Source organism: Varroa destructor, unplaced genomic scaffold (assembly GCF_002443255.2).
Source record: "Varroa destructor unplaced genomic scaffold, Vdes_3.0 BEIS01000002.1, whole genome shotgun sequence".
NCBI classification, from domain to species: Eukaryota; Metazoa; Arthropoda; class Arachnida; order Mesostigmata; family Varroidae; genus Varroa; species Varroa destructor.
In genome coordinates this window covers 31650839-31663474 of record NW_019211455.1, presented here as the reverse complement: position 1 = coordinate 31663474, position 12636 = coordinate 31650839, and the positions used below count along the sequence as shown (strand labels likewise).

Sequence of the window (12636 nt, the reverse complement as noted above, 5' to 3'; positions counted from 1 at the left end):
TATGTTGTATGCACAATACTACAAGCGTGACAATGTAAATCATATAATAATAAAAAGTTCGAGAGGAACTCACTGATCAAATGCTGCAAGTTGTGGGGGAGCGCGAACGCTGGGTTCTTTCGTCGGCAGAGTAGCTGTTGTTCTCGCGTAAATTGTTCTATGCCCGCGTAGACTTCTGGTTTCCTATCGTCGACATTGCTGGCGGTGATCTCGGTAACTGCAGCTGCATTAATCGATGACAATCGACAACCCCCTAATACACGGCTGGTGCCACGAAAAACTCTTCGAGACACATCTAAACCTGCTATCATCTTGACAACGTTAGGAACGCGCTGTTCTGTTTAATGATTTGGGACACTGACGAATCGCTTTGCTGCTCCGGGACAGAACCAATCACGCGCACAAAACTCCCTTCCTTCCTTCGGTAGTCAAACCAGCGGTAATGTGTTCTTTTCCACCAGCAACATGATCACTAGTGACAACACACATCGATGGAACTGTTTCTATTTTCGCCTGTCTGGGTCTACTGGCATTGGTCTTCAGCTGATTACACAGCACACCCCCATATCGAAACCATTCGAGGTGGCCGACTCTTCCGAGAAATAAAAAGTCTTCGCCTAGTTGGTCAGTTGTCATGTTCACGTAGTCAACAACTACTGAATCAAGAGCACTTGTAGATAAATCAAGTTTTCCTAGGCTAAGCATCGTAGTCAACAAGCTAGATCCTAATCATGACACGCCTTCAGACTTTCCAGAATCGACATCAAAATAAACCACATATTAATGCTCGGATTTGCGCATGTTGACGGATAGTCGACGCACGTGCTCGACAGCAGTTGATATAACAGCTTCTTTGTTATAAATCGAACACAATTTGTTGTACTGTTTTTTTCTAGACAGGTAACTGTGAGTGCTTGATGGCAGGTATTGTGTATTTGATGAGTGATCGATGTTGTATTCGTGATGGATATGTGATGTTGTATAGCGGCAATAAGTAGAAAAATGGTACGAATTAGACAAAGTAAACTAAACAGAAACCTGATTGTATCATTGTTTCATCAACCTATCAAGTTATATACCGCATATAACATTTATTCGAATATATTCTCTGTTGGAAACACTTGATATGATTTTTTTATTAGGAGTGTGACTTTTCCAAATAGAGCGCAAAACATGTCTACCAGACTTCTTTGTTTAGTAGTTTAACACACGCTTGTTGCTTTTTCGACACATTTCAATATCGCACGCAACAACCATACCATATGATCCTTCTCGTAGACGTTAAAAAAAATAGTAGGATCTTGTATAAAGGTGCGAGTTTTATTTATGATTTATTTTTAGATTATTAAGTATAACATCAATTAACGAACGACTGACGTAGCAATAACAGTTATTGTCATTATTATCATATGGTAAAGGTACTTGATTCTTTGTTATACGGTCTTCATAATTATTGTGTCAACATTAAAGATACTGTAATCAAAGAAACTATAATTAATTTCGCATACTATCTGCATTACGGATATCATAATTGTTATCATAAAAAGTAAGTATCATAAACTGAGATATAGAAAAGAGCGACTCTAATTTAAAAAAGAAATATGACGTTTCGAGGAGCCGTGAGGCTATGGAGAGGTCAGTTTTATGCACTTTCATTAAAAAGTTCATTCATAATTTTAGTATGCCTTAAATCTTGAACCAGACTGCCCAAAGTAATAGCAGGGGCAGCTATTTATGTTCTAAGGAAAACAGCTAATAATTGGTTTCTTCGTTCACTCTTTTGATTGTAGGCAGATTTGCAATCTTGGGATAAGCTGGGACTATCGGAAGCGACCACGGAGCGGGTTCGTTCGCTGGGTTTTACTGCTCCTACCCCCGTTCAGGCAGTTTGTATTCCTTTGCTTCTGCGTAATAAAGACGTATCGGCAGAGGCGGCTACAGGCTCTGGGAAAACCCTTGCTTTTGTACTTCCTATTTGCGAGATCCTTATGGGAAACTCAGAGAAACTTAAGCCTTTAGCTGCATTAATCGTGTCCCCTACCAGAGAACTTGCGCAACAAACGCATCAGGTACTAGGACCACATGTGGCAGATATACATCGGCTAGACTTATGTCTCCGATAAAAGTAAGCTAGGGCTCACACGCTATTAAACATGCGACGACAATTTTTTTGTAAAAAATATACATATTTTGAGCAATGATTAAGGTTGGCTCAAATAACTTGAAGCAACGTCCCGTATTTTGTCTTAAATAGCTTTGTTTGACTCATACAATTTTATTTATAATTTAATTTAAATTTAATTCTTCGGTTGCTCATGACATGCATCTTTTCTTTCAGCTGTTCAAATCCCTTAAGTTCCCAAATCTGCGTGTTCAGTTAATCACCGGCGGCCACAGTATCCAGAAGGATGTTGAAAAGTTTGAAAAAATGAAAGGAGCGCACGTCGTAGTAGGGACGCCTGGAAGGCTGGCCGATGTCCTTAGCGCTCGCAATGCTAATAATAATTTGTGCAGATATTCACGAAATCTTGAGATCCTCATTCTAGACGAGGCTGACCGACTTTTAGAGCTTCACTTTGAGATTTTACTCGGAAATATATTAGCTGTACTACCAAAACAACGTCGAACTGGACTATTCTCGGCTACGCAAACAAAGCAGTTGGATGACCTGAAGCGTGCAGGACTTCGTAATCCAGTAACTGTTTCGGTAAAAGAAAAGCATAATTTGAAGACGCCTGTCCAGTTGCAGAACTTCGTTACCCAGGTAGAGCCTGAAGCCAAGTTAAGCGTTCTTGTGGCATTTCTTAAGCAACATCGGACTGAAAAGATCATGGTATTTTTAAGCACATGCGCAACGGTCCAGTACTTTCATACCATAATTAAGCATTTGTTTCCAGACTTGTCAATGCTCTTAGCACTACATGGAAAACTCCGAAGCAATCGCTCAAAAGTGTTCGCTAAATTTTCGGGCACAAAAAGCGGAGTTCTTCTATGCACAGACGTTATGGCCCGGGGAGTAGACATCCCCAAAGTTGATTGGGTCGTGCAATACGACCCTCCACTTAGTGGGTCTGTCTTCGTGCACCGCTGTGGACGAACTGCTCGAATGGGCAATGAGGGTTCAGCAGTCGTATTTCTGATGCCAAACGAAATGAGCTATACTAAGTTCCTGACTTTGAATCAGACAATCAAACTTGACCCGATGCAAGCACCAGAGAACGTCGAAGATGTAACTGACGTCATTCGTCATTTGGAAGCCGACAATGAATCTATTTATATCGAGGCTATGAGAGCGTTCGTTTCCTACATACAATCGTATCGGAAGCATGAATGTAATCTTTTATTTCGAGTTGAGGAACTCGAGTTTGGAAGATTGGCTATGGGGTACGCTTTGCTTAAAATTCCATATATGCCCGAATTAAAGGGAAAAAAACTTAGTGGTTTTAAGCCTCCAATAGGCATAATTAGTCATCACCTGGAAGCCAAGAGAGCAGCTAAAAATGCCAGGGGCGGAAGCAAAAGGCGGTATAAAAAAAAGCGGAAAAACTCCGATATAATTTCAACGGACATGAATCCTTCAGCCAAGCGGAGATTGAAAGCTCAACTGAAGGAAGAGCGTGAACTGGATGAACTCATAATGGACGAGAAGCTTATAAAAAAAGAGAAGCTGCATAAAATCACAAAGGAACAGTTTGAAGAACGCTTTCTTTCAATGGATAAATAAAGGCAAAAATTGGCCTAAATTTGGATGAACTCATAATGGACGAGAAGCTTATAAAAAAGAGAAGCTGCATAAAATCACAAAGGAACAGTTTGAAGAACGCTTTCTTCCAATGGATAAATAAAGGCAAAAATTGGCCTAAATTTGATACTACTAGGACGGACGTACTAGGATACTCCTCTTTTTGGAATATTTGCGCTTTTGGGGTTTATTCAAAAAGAAAAAAGTACAGATAAAGACCACAAACTGTTTTATTTTTTTTATAGTTGCTACATAATATGATGAAAAATCTCCTTTATTTAAGTAATTAAGGAATTGATTACAACATAAGCGTTACGTACATATATCCACTACGAGTTTATATCTACTTTGTCCCCAGGCCTTTAGTACGATGCAAAATCTAAGTCAGGACCTGAATAGTTATTATTTACAACTGCTTGAAGGGAAATTGAAGTCGTAGCTCAATATTTGTGCATGATTCGTTAATATAAATCGCTGTCCTTCAATGATTAAAACGTAATTGAAGATGACGCGCTAATTGAAGATGATAGCTTTCACCATGCATCTTTTTAGTTTAGAAAAATCCCTCTGCTTTTTTCTGCGGATAATAGTATATTAGTGTATTATACGCAAAGATATAACTGAAAACCTAAATTTGTTGTTAGTAGTTGCATACGTTTGTTAGAAATCCATATTGTCGTTGCCTCAGGTTAAATTTATCTATTAATTACTCGTACGAGCTGTTCAGGGTTGACTGTACTGCGACATAGTGGGCATTGAGGCCTGTTTACCGCCCATTCAGTGATACAGGTCCAGCAGAATATGTGGCCGCAACGAGTAACCGTACACTCAGTCGTGAGGTCTCTACATAAGCCGCACTGGAGCCCGCCAATTTCTTTATCATTTTCTTCAGTTTTGGCTGCTTTTACTTCTGTCTTGACCGATTTGAACGATATTGTAGCCTGAAACAGCTCGCGAAGAAGTTTAATAGTGTATAGGATTCCGATTATCTTAAAAGTCCACTGAAGTTGAGGCATGTCGGGAAAACCGCGAAGTAAAGCATAGCGGCTTCGACCCAAACGACGCGCAATAGACGAGTATTCTCCAAACAGATAAAAATGAATCAAATGTAGTTGTAGAAAAATGGAAGCCACTAGTTGTTGTTCAGGATTGCCGGTTTTCACCAACTGCTTCCATGGCAGGTGATCAGCAAGAAGTATCGCTCTTTGAAAAAATGAATTGGGTTGAGTTTCGGGTGTACATCGAACGATGTTGACATACTGCTCACCGAGCGTTTGTCGCTCACGAAGTGTGGTCAGTCCATAGTAGATAAGGCTGTTGACTGTTGTAATAACCTGAAATTTGTAAGTAACTATTGATCAATACGGATTTTTTATTTATAAACTACGTTTACATTAATAGGCGTATATATATATATATAGGTCAATTATATATATACAAATTTGTAACATGTCAAGAATGTGTTTATGTATTTGCACGTCGGTTTATTTAGATTTAAAAACACTTTACGACCGTGAATCCTCTGATGATTTCAAAGAATAGATTGAGGAGTTGCTCTGTAGAAATGTTCATATAAGTCAGCAAGGATTTCCATATTTATTATAAATGTGTACAACTTTTTCATAGTCGAAATCAATGAACTTTTGTTTTAGAGAGCCACGTAATCATGGCACTTTTGCAAGCTGTAGTACGAAAGCTATTTCATATGCGTATAAAAACCATTTCATAGCTACATTATAAACCACCTGAGTAGAATGTAGCACACCTACCTGGTGATGTCTTACAATACGACGGAGTCCTATAAGCTCAATGAGCGCATCGAAAATGTCCCGACGAGTGGAATCAAGATGCTGACGGTCCTTTTCGTCTGAACGGAGTATCTCTGCTTGACGAGCCCAAGCAAATTTTTGTGCCATTTTTGTTACTGCATTCAGCTTCAAAGGTCGAAGCAGTCCTATACAACTGTTTTATAGTGGAATTCGACTTGCAAATTGTGAGTGGCTGAATGTGGTAATCACTGCATCCACGATTGTTGCATTGTCCGGAGCCTGAGGTATTTGAGAATTTATACCAAATGTTGCTTCCGGTTGACTATCCGTCAAACGACATTGCTGAACTCGCGTGTAGTATGCATGTGCTTTTTTGTATGTAAGCTGTACACAGAGTGTTGATGTCGAAGAGCACAGGGAAGCCTTAAGATTAAAGAAAACAGTGAGAAAACATACAAACTGTTACATTAAGACAGCAATGCAGTGATTTATTATGAACAATGCGATGCTGCATGTGGAGTCCGAGAACTTACGTTTTTAATTATTTTACTTTCACGATAGCCACTGCGTCCAACGCTAGCAGCTAAAAGTTACTCGTTAATTTCCTGTCGTTACCGTGATGAAAAGCTAATAGCTTCCTGTCTTCTGCTAGTGACAGAGCATTCGAAAATGCGTTCATTCAAGACGGCGACTGCAGCTACCAACTCGCACTGATTTCGCTACAGAAACAATTACATAGTATGCAGGAACATATACACTAGTGAAATCGAACACGTTGTATGACCAGCGCCGGCTGCACTAGTTTAGGTGCCGGTTTGCCCATGTCTTACCTATTACTGCAATAGAATAAGCGTAACAATTAGTTCCATACGATTCAGGCATACGGAACGGTTCTTCCTGCAATGACTGGAGAAGATACAAGCAAGGTAAGTCAACGGGACTGTAAATAAGATAAGTAGATCTTGAGCTGCGACGGATGAAAAACTCAAGAGTTTCGCTGTATTTTTGAATATGAAGTCAAAGAGCTTGAAAGGCTTTCTTTATAGTTAGTGCATGTATATAAGTGCTTATTTGGACCGAAATGAAGTTTGCTTCGTCCTCAAAAATTAGTTGCAGTTTTGTCTATGCGTGTAGTCTCGTGAGTATGTACTGTTCCGGTCTGAGCTACCAGTAATAATTACCAAATACGAGTCGCAGTTTAGGGCGACCTGGGTGCAGTTTCATAACGTGGTAAAGCTTTGCGTGCTTGCTTTTTCTCGAACTACGAACGAAAAAGTTTCCATATGGGTTGTTCTTGTAAATGGGGCTAGTGCTATAAGGTCCAATAATTTCAGTCATGCAGGTATTCACTAGACCAACCTTGTCGGGGGTAGTCCGTTACTCGAAGGCGTTCAGCTGGCAAAGTGGTTGCTGTGCTTCTACTCAGATAATATCCTCATCGGTGTTCGGAGACAGCTGTTGGCCACGAAATGGCAACAGGTTGAGCAGCTTATGGGTAAGTGAGCTAAGTCCAAATTGTTCACTGCCCTTCAAAAACTCAACAGAGAAATAATTGTGCCCAATCAATCATGTATCGTCTCTCTAACCTTATTGCATAGACTGCATAGAAAAAAAAAAGTTATTTCCAACCAAAAAGATAAAGAAAGACGTTGTTATTTCGTCATCTTTCCAGTCTAATCTTGAATGCATAATTCACTCTCTTAGCTTATTATTTTTAGGAGGAGTTTGGTAGAACTGGAGTAAAGATGGGCATTAGGAAACAGTTTGACTATGTTGAGTTCCAAGGCGGCGTGAAATCTGGGCTTGCTTCACCTACTCGAATAATAACAACAATCAGATCTGCTGATAATATTATACACGTTCCATGATTGTTTGAATATAGGATGCTGCAGCCGTTTCTGAAAAGATGGATTTAAAAATTCAAAGTGACGGCAAAGAAAAGGATGAGCCCCAAGATGGAGCAGCAAGGAAAGGCCCGAAAAGTATCAAAAAAGAGGAGAAGTTCATACTGAAAACACCAAAGGTAAGAACTTATTTTATAACCAAACACATCAGACTAGTATTTGGAATGGTTTTTAATTGCTTTGGCATGGTAATACGTTTTATTCATAATTTCTGTTTATTTTTACCGTTCCAAATGACATCAAGTCAAATAAACAAAGCGATCTACTGGTTCTTATAGACGACCATAAGCAGTCCTCGTTCCCTCTTTGTTTCCGTGTACATAATTAATATATGATGTCTTTATGGAATCTAGCGATAAGAACCACTATCGTAAATATAGTAGGTATCTTATTCTAATCTAAATATGTAATACTATCATTACTGTAAATATAGATCTAAAAATGTGTTCTATTAAGGTGTGGCAATTTACTGGGAAACATGTTTACCACAAGTGTACCTTCTTGATTATTTTCCGATTGGAACATTCAAAATACGCACCTAAGCATAGAATGTATGTGTTTTAGGCACTTGAACCTTCGACCTATATTGGCAGATTCTGCATTTGATCTAGTAAAACTGAGGGTGATGTATTTTAGTTTCATATGATTTCTATTTTTACTTTAAGGGTACTCGAGACCAAGGTCCTATGCAAATGGCGCTTCGTGAACATGTCTTCGCCATCGTCAAGGAATGTTTTACACGTCACGGTGCAGAACAGATCGATACCCCTGTGTTCGAGTTGAAACAAACTCTAACAGGAAAATACGGAGAAGATTCAAAACTTATCTACGACCTTGCCGATCAGGGTGGAGAGATTTTATCATTGAGGTAATGGTTAGCTTTTTTTTTATTTCACCTTTCTTAAATCAGTAAGATTACCTTTATTTAATATTCTGTAATATTAAACTACTACAAGCAAATCCGTCGGACAAATCAAACAACTTTGAACTAATTGGGCTAGAATGATAATTTTTACTATGTATTAGAAGTTTTCATGTTTCGCTCCCTCAGCGACCCAACAGTGTCCGGATAGCCGTATACTTACCATATCGCGTTAACTCGCAGTAAATCTCTACTAGGGTATGCATGTCCACCAGTTATTCTCTTTAGGGCTTAAATCCCATAATCGTACGAGCTTAGACCGGAATAATAGGTGGGCTGAGACTCATATATGTTTCCTTCGTTTAATCTAAAAACTAATCATAGCATGGCGATGAAACCTGATTTTGTCATCTGGTAACAATACCATGTTCTTTCGAATGTCATGCCAACGGTCTATAGGTTTTCTGAGGAATTTGAGATGGCGGCCTGCACTTATTATTTCATTTTTGGCGTGTAGTAGCAGATGCCCCTGATGTTTATTGCAAGTACTTCCATCGCCTAAGTTCGAACCTACTTGATCTTTTTCGGGGCGACACTATTCTCTCGCGTAGTTCCTTTGTAACTGGCAGTACAGGTTGAATCATGCCATGTCTATGCCGACCGTATGTTTCAAACGGTTTTTTATTGATTAAAAATCTGAAAATTGCGCATCGAATTAGTCACACTCATTTCTGACTGGCCTGGAATGTTTACTTAGGTTCTGCATTTTCAGTATTTGGGTTATGATTCTGCAACACCCTACATGCAAAATGCTAGCTTTGGCCAATCGGGCCTTCAGACCCCAAGCTCTGGGTTCATAAAAGCTCTCCCCGATTGCAGCAATGCATTCTAGTCCTTCGGATCCGGACATCTGATTACCTTTTTAGTGGTGTTCAATACTTCAGTTCAGGTTTTGGAAACTTTGCACCATCTGCATATTGTGCGTCCGCTTAAGGCCTCCTTGCCTGGTGTCTTCATCAATTGTCGATAAATGCCCGTATCGTTGTGACCATCGAGAAACAAAAAGTTAAGCACTGACGGTTGATTTTCGAAACTAAAAGATGCTTTCCCTGCGAATTCATTTCTCCTAAGATAAATTAAATTGTTTTTCACTCACAATCTAGAAAACTAGGGTACTTACCTATTAAGTTTCGATTGCCAGTAGGGCGCAGTTTAAAAGTTAATTAACTTTAAAACTGCCGGAATACGAACTGGTAAAAAGAATGCCGGATCCCTTATTTAGCTGTCAACACTTTTGGGGTATAACCACACTTTTCAGCACTGCAAAAGGCAGCTAAGTTATCCTTCATGTTTTTTGGCTATGTATCATCAAGTTTTTTAATAGAATGCTTCTCAAGAACCACATTGGCGAACTCATGTATAAATGACGCTGAGCTTGTGTATTTTTGTTATACTCCTCTATTTGAGGTCAAGACGTTGCGGAATGTCTTGATCCCAAGTATGTACCGGGTCGCTCAGATATAATATGAACCGTTCGAGCTTGTTTGTCACATAACTGCACTTTGGCTCTTAACTCTTGCCTGGTCTCTCATTTAACATTTTGAGCCCTGCACCTTTCTGTAAGGTTGTAATGCCCTCTTGGTGAACAGCTTTTGGGGCTGCGGTAACGAGGTGTCCCAGTGAAATCGCAATGGTTTTGTATACTAGAAACTCCACCAAAAATGAGGAGACGTCAACTTAAGCAACTTAAATAGCGACGGGCCCACCGCCTTAACTATAATTCTATGGTGACGAAATTTCCACGAATCTCGTGGGACATATCTTCTAGTTTTGCTCTATGGATTATTTGGAAATGAAGAAATCGACTCACGTTTCTTATTTATTTCTCTTTTCAACTTTACTCATTCGCTCATCAAATGCTCCCTCTGAGTATTTTTATTTGTATTTTTACTTTTGGTATTTTATACGTAAAACATTGACCTAGATAAATTGTGATTACTCTTAGCGTGGACGGAATGTGTGCAATGACATAATCATATAGTACGAATTTTAAAATGCTTAGACGCGCAAAAGTAATATTTGTAATAATGCGGATACGCTTGACATTAATTGATAAGTATGATTAATAAAAATGATGCTTGTGTACTTTTGCAGATACGACCTAACGGTACCATTCGCTCGTTACCTGGCCATGAATAAGATCGCGAACATTAAGCGCTTTCACATTGGCAAGGTGTATAGAAGGGATAATCCGGCGATGACTCGGGGTCGTTATCGTGAGTTCTACCAGTGTGACTTTGACATTGCGGGTCAGTACGATCCCATGCTTCCTGATATGGAGTGTATCCAAATTGCCTGCGAAATTATCAAAAAACTCGACATTGGTGAATTTGTGATCAAGGTTAATCACCGCGAAATATTAAACGGCATGTTTAACAAATGTGGTGTTCCTAACGAGAAATTCAAGGAGATTTGTTCGGCACTTGATAAACTGGATAAAAGTCCATGGGAAGAGGTTAAAAAAGAAATGTGTGAGGTCAAGGGTCTTGCGGAAGAGACCGCTGATAAAATCGAGAAATTTGTTAAATTTAACGGAGGGGTAGAACTTGTAGATAAATTCCTTGGCGAGGACCTGGGCAAAAATCCTAACGCAAAAAAGGGTCTTGAGGATCTCAAACTATTGTTTGAGTATGCCGAGATTTACGGTATCGCTCAGTACTTGTCGTTCGACCTTAGTTTGGCTCGAGGCCTCGATTACTATACAGGCGTTATCTATGAAGCGATATTACGTCAGAACCCTGCCTCTCCTCAGGACGAAGGTGAAAGCGTAGGCTCAATTGCTGCTGGCGGCCGTTATGATGGTCTTGTTGGTGTCTTCGATGCCAAGAATAAATCCACACCCTGTGTTGGCATCTCTATTGGTGTTGAAAGAATTTTTACAATTCTCGAAAATAGGCAGCCCAATGATGCTCATTCGGGTTTACCTATTCGAAGTGTGGCTACCGAAGTTTATGTATGTTCAGCCCAAAAGGGTCTTGCTAAAGAACGCATGAAAATTTGTGCTGAACTGTGGGCCAACGGTTTCAAAGTAGAACAATCATTCAAACTTAATCCAAAGTTACTCGTTCAGCTACAGTATTGTGAGGACAAGCGTATACCATTTGCGATTATCATTGGCGAATCTGAAATTGAGCAAGGTATTGTCAAGTTAAAAACCGTCGTCACTCGAGAGGAGGTTGAAGTTAATAGAAAGGATCTAGTTGCGACGCTTAGGCAGAAAGTCGCGCGGTCGTAGACTTTTTCTTTGCTTTCGCTCGGCTTAACGTATTTATGTTTTAGCCGCTAAAGTATTTAATATTATAGTAAACAAAGCAAATAATATGGTGACGCGAATCTTGAATCTTCAGAGCCCTGCATTAATGTTCCTGACTAATTTAGGTGAAAAAATGACACTTATTTCTTGGTGTTAGGTAGAGGAGGAAGGGAGATATTTGAGAGGGCGAAATACTGTATTTAGACTAGGGTGTCAAGAAGCAAAGGCGGCATGCCATCTTATTATGATAAAGATAAATCTTACTTAAAGAGTCCGAGTTACTCAGCCGGAAGAATGGGAGGCCCTGTTCATAAAAACAGCATCTGCTACATCTGACAACTTTAGATGCTCAAGCAATTATTTACGGTCTCCGAGTCCAAAAATGGTTATTACTACACGAAATCTCAAACTTTTAATATCCAGATGGGTCATAATGATTGTAAGCGTTGGTGACTTTTTTTGGGACCTCTTTTTCCCAATTTATGGCGCTTCTAAATGCACCGTGTTCAAGTCAAGCGGGTAATAAAACCAATTAACATGTTCGTCCTTACCAACAGATAACCAGCCCACAAATATAACGATATGTTTTTTATTTTTTAAAGCACAAAATCTGTTTAGAAGTCCAAGATGTCACACGACACGGGTCCGTTTAGCCTATTATTTAGCAAGATGTGGATGAGAAAAGGGACTAGGGAACTTTTATATATCTGATGGTTGAAAACTCATAGCGGTGAAAAAATTTGCGGCATATACAATTGGTAAAATGATCCAATTTCTCACAGAAAAAGATAAGGCTTCACAATCTAATGAAATATTTAGCGATGATTAATAAGAGATATAGTAATCATTACCATCCGTATTGATATTACTATAATTTATTATAAAATAAATCATGAAAAATCGCTGATCATGCGTTATTGTTATTAATTGTTATTAAATTTGTTTATTGTACCTTTGCTGCACTTAAAATGTTTGTTCTAGGGTAATCGTTAAGAAATTAATTAGAAGTAAGAAAATCTAACCCAGTTTTTAAAGTAAGATCTTGT

At 39.2% G+C, this 12636-nt stretch overlaps 4 protein-coding genes across 9 annotated transcripts in view; 2 read left to right on the top strand and 2 right to left on the bottom strand.

The window, feature by feature from the left end:
• LOC111245302 (ribosome assembly protein METTL17, mitochondrial) overlaps window positions 1-487 on the bottom strand; it is a 17416-nt gene extending 16929 nt beyond the window's left edge. The window contains exon 1 of the mRNA XM_022793480.2: window positions 74-487. Coding sequence (XP_022649215.1) covers window positions 74-311 — 238 coding nt within the window. The 5' untranslated portion in view covers window positions 312-487. The remainder of the gene's footprint in view (window positions 1-73) is intronic.
• The window catches only part of LOC111245300 (ATP-dependent RNA helicase DDX55), an 8345-nt gene extending 3241 nt beyond the window's left edge, over window positions 1-5104 (top strand). The window contains exons 1-3 of one of the 5 annotated variants that reach the window (XM_086980927.1): window positions 674-1005; window positions 1791-1886; window positions 2339-5104. In XM_086980927.1, the coding sequence (XP_086837053.1) occupies window positions 1003-1005; window positions 1791-1886; window positions 2339-3724 (1485 nt within the window). In that variant the 5' untranslated portion in view covers window positions 674-1002 and the 3' untranslated portion in view covers window positions 3725-5104. Of the gene's footprint in view, window positions 1-673; window positions 1006-1790; window positions 2126-2338 lie in introns of those variants that run through there. The other 4 variants (XM_086980928.1, XM_022793474.2, XM_086980929.1 and 1 more) reach the window with 4 other exon arrangements.
• On the bottom strand, window positions 3955-6176 carry LOC111245303 (peroxisome biogenesis factor 10-like). Its single transcript, XM_022793482.2, has 3 exons — window positions 6045-6176; window positions 5512-5934; window positions 3955-5076 (listed from the first exon to the last, which is right to left on the bottom strand). Exons 2-3 carry the CDS (start codon window positions 5656-5658, stop codon window positions 4438-4440), a joined length of 786 nt encoding a protein of 261 aa, XP_022649217.1. The 5' UTR covers window positions 5659-5934; window positions 6045-6176; the 3' UTR covers window positions 3955-4437.
• Window positions 6177-6262: 86 nt separating this feature from the next.
• Window positions 6263-12500, top strand: HisRS (histidine--tRNA ligase). 2 transcript variants are annotated; one of them, XM_022793478.2, is made up of 5 exons: window positions 6271-6437; window positions 6846-7006; window positions 7394-7534; window positions 8081-8283; window positions 10432-12500. In XM_022793478.2, exons 2-5 carry the CDS (start codon window positions 6848-6850, stop codon window positions 11570-11572), a joined length of 1644 nt encoding a protein of 547 aa, XP_022649213.1. In that variant the 5' UTR covers window positions 6271-6437; window positions 6846-6847; the 3' UTR covers window positions 11573-12500. The 2 variants fall into 2 exon arrangements, with proteins under 2 accessions (XP_022649214.1, XP_022649213.1); XM_022793479.2 differs by lacking the exon at window positions 6846-7006 and having other exon boundaries at window positions 6263-6437.
• Window positions 12501-12636: the final 136 nt, after the last annotated feature.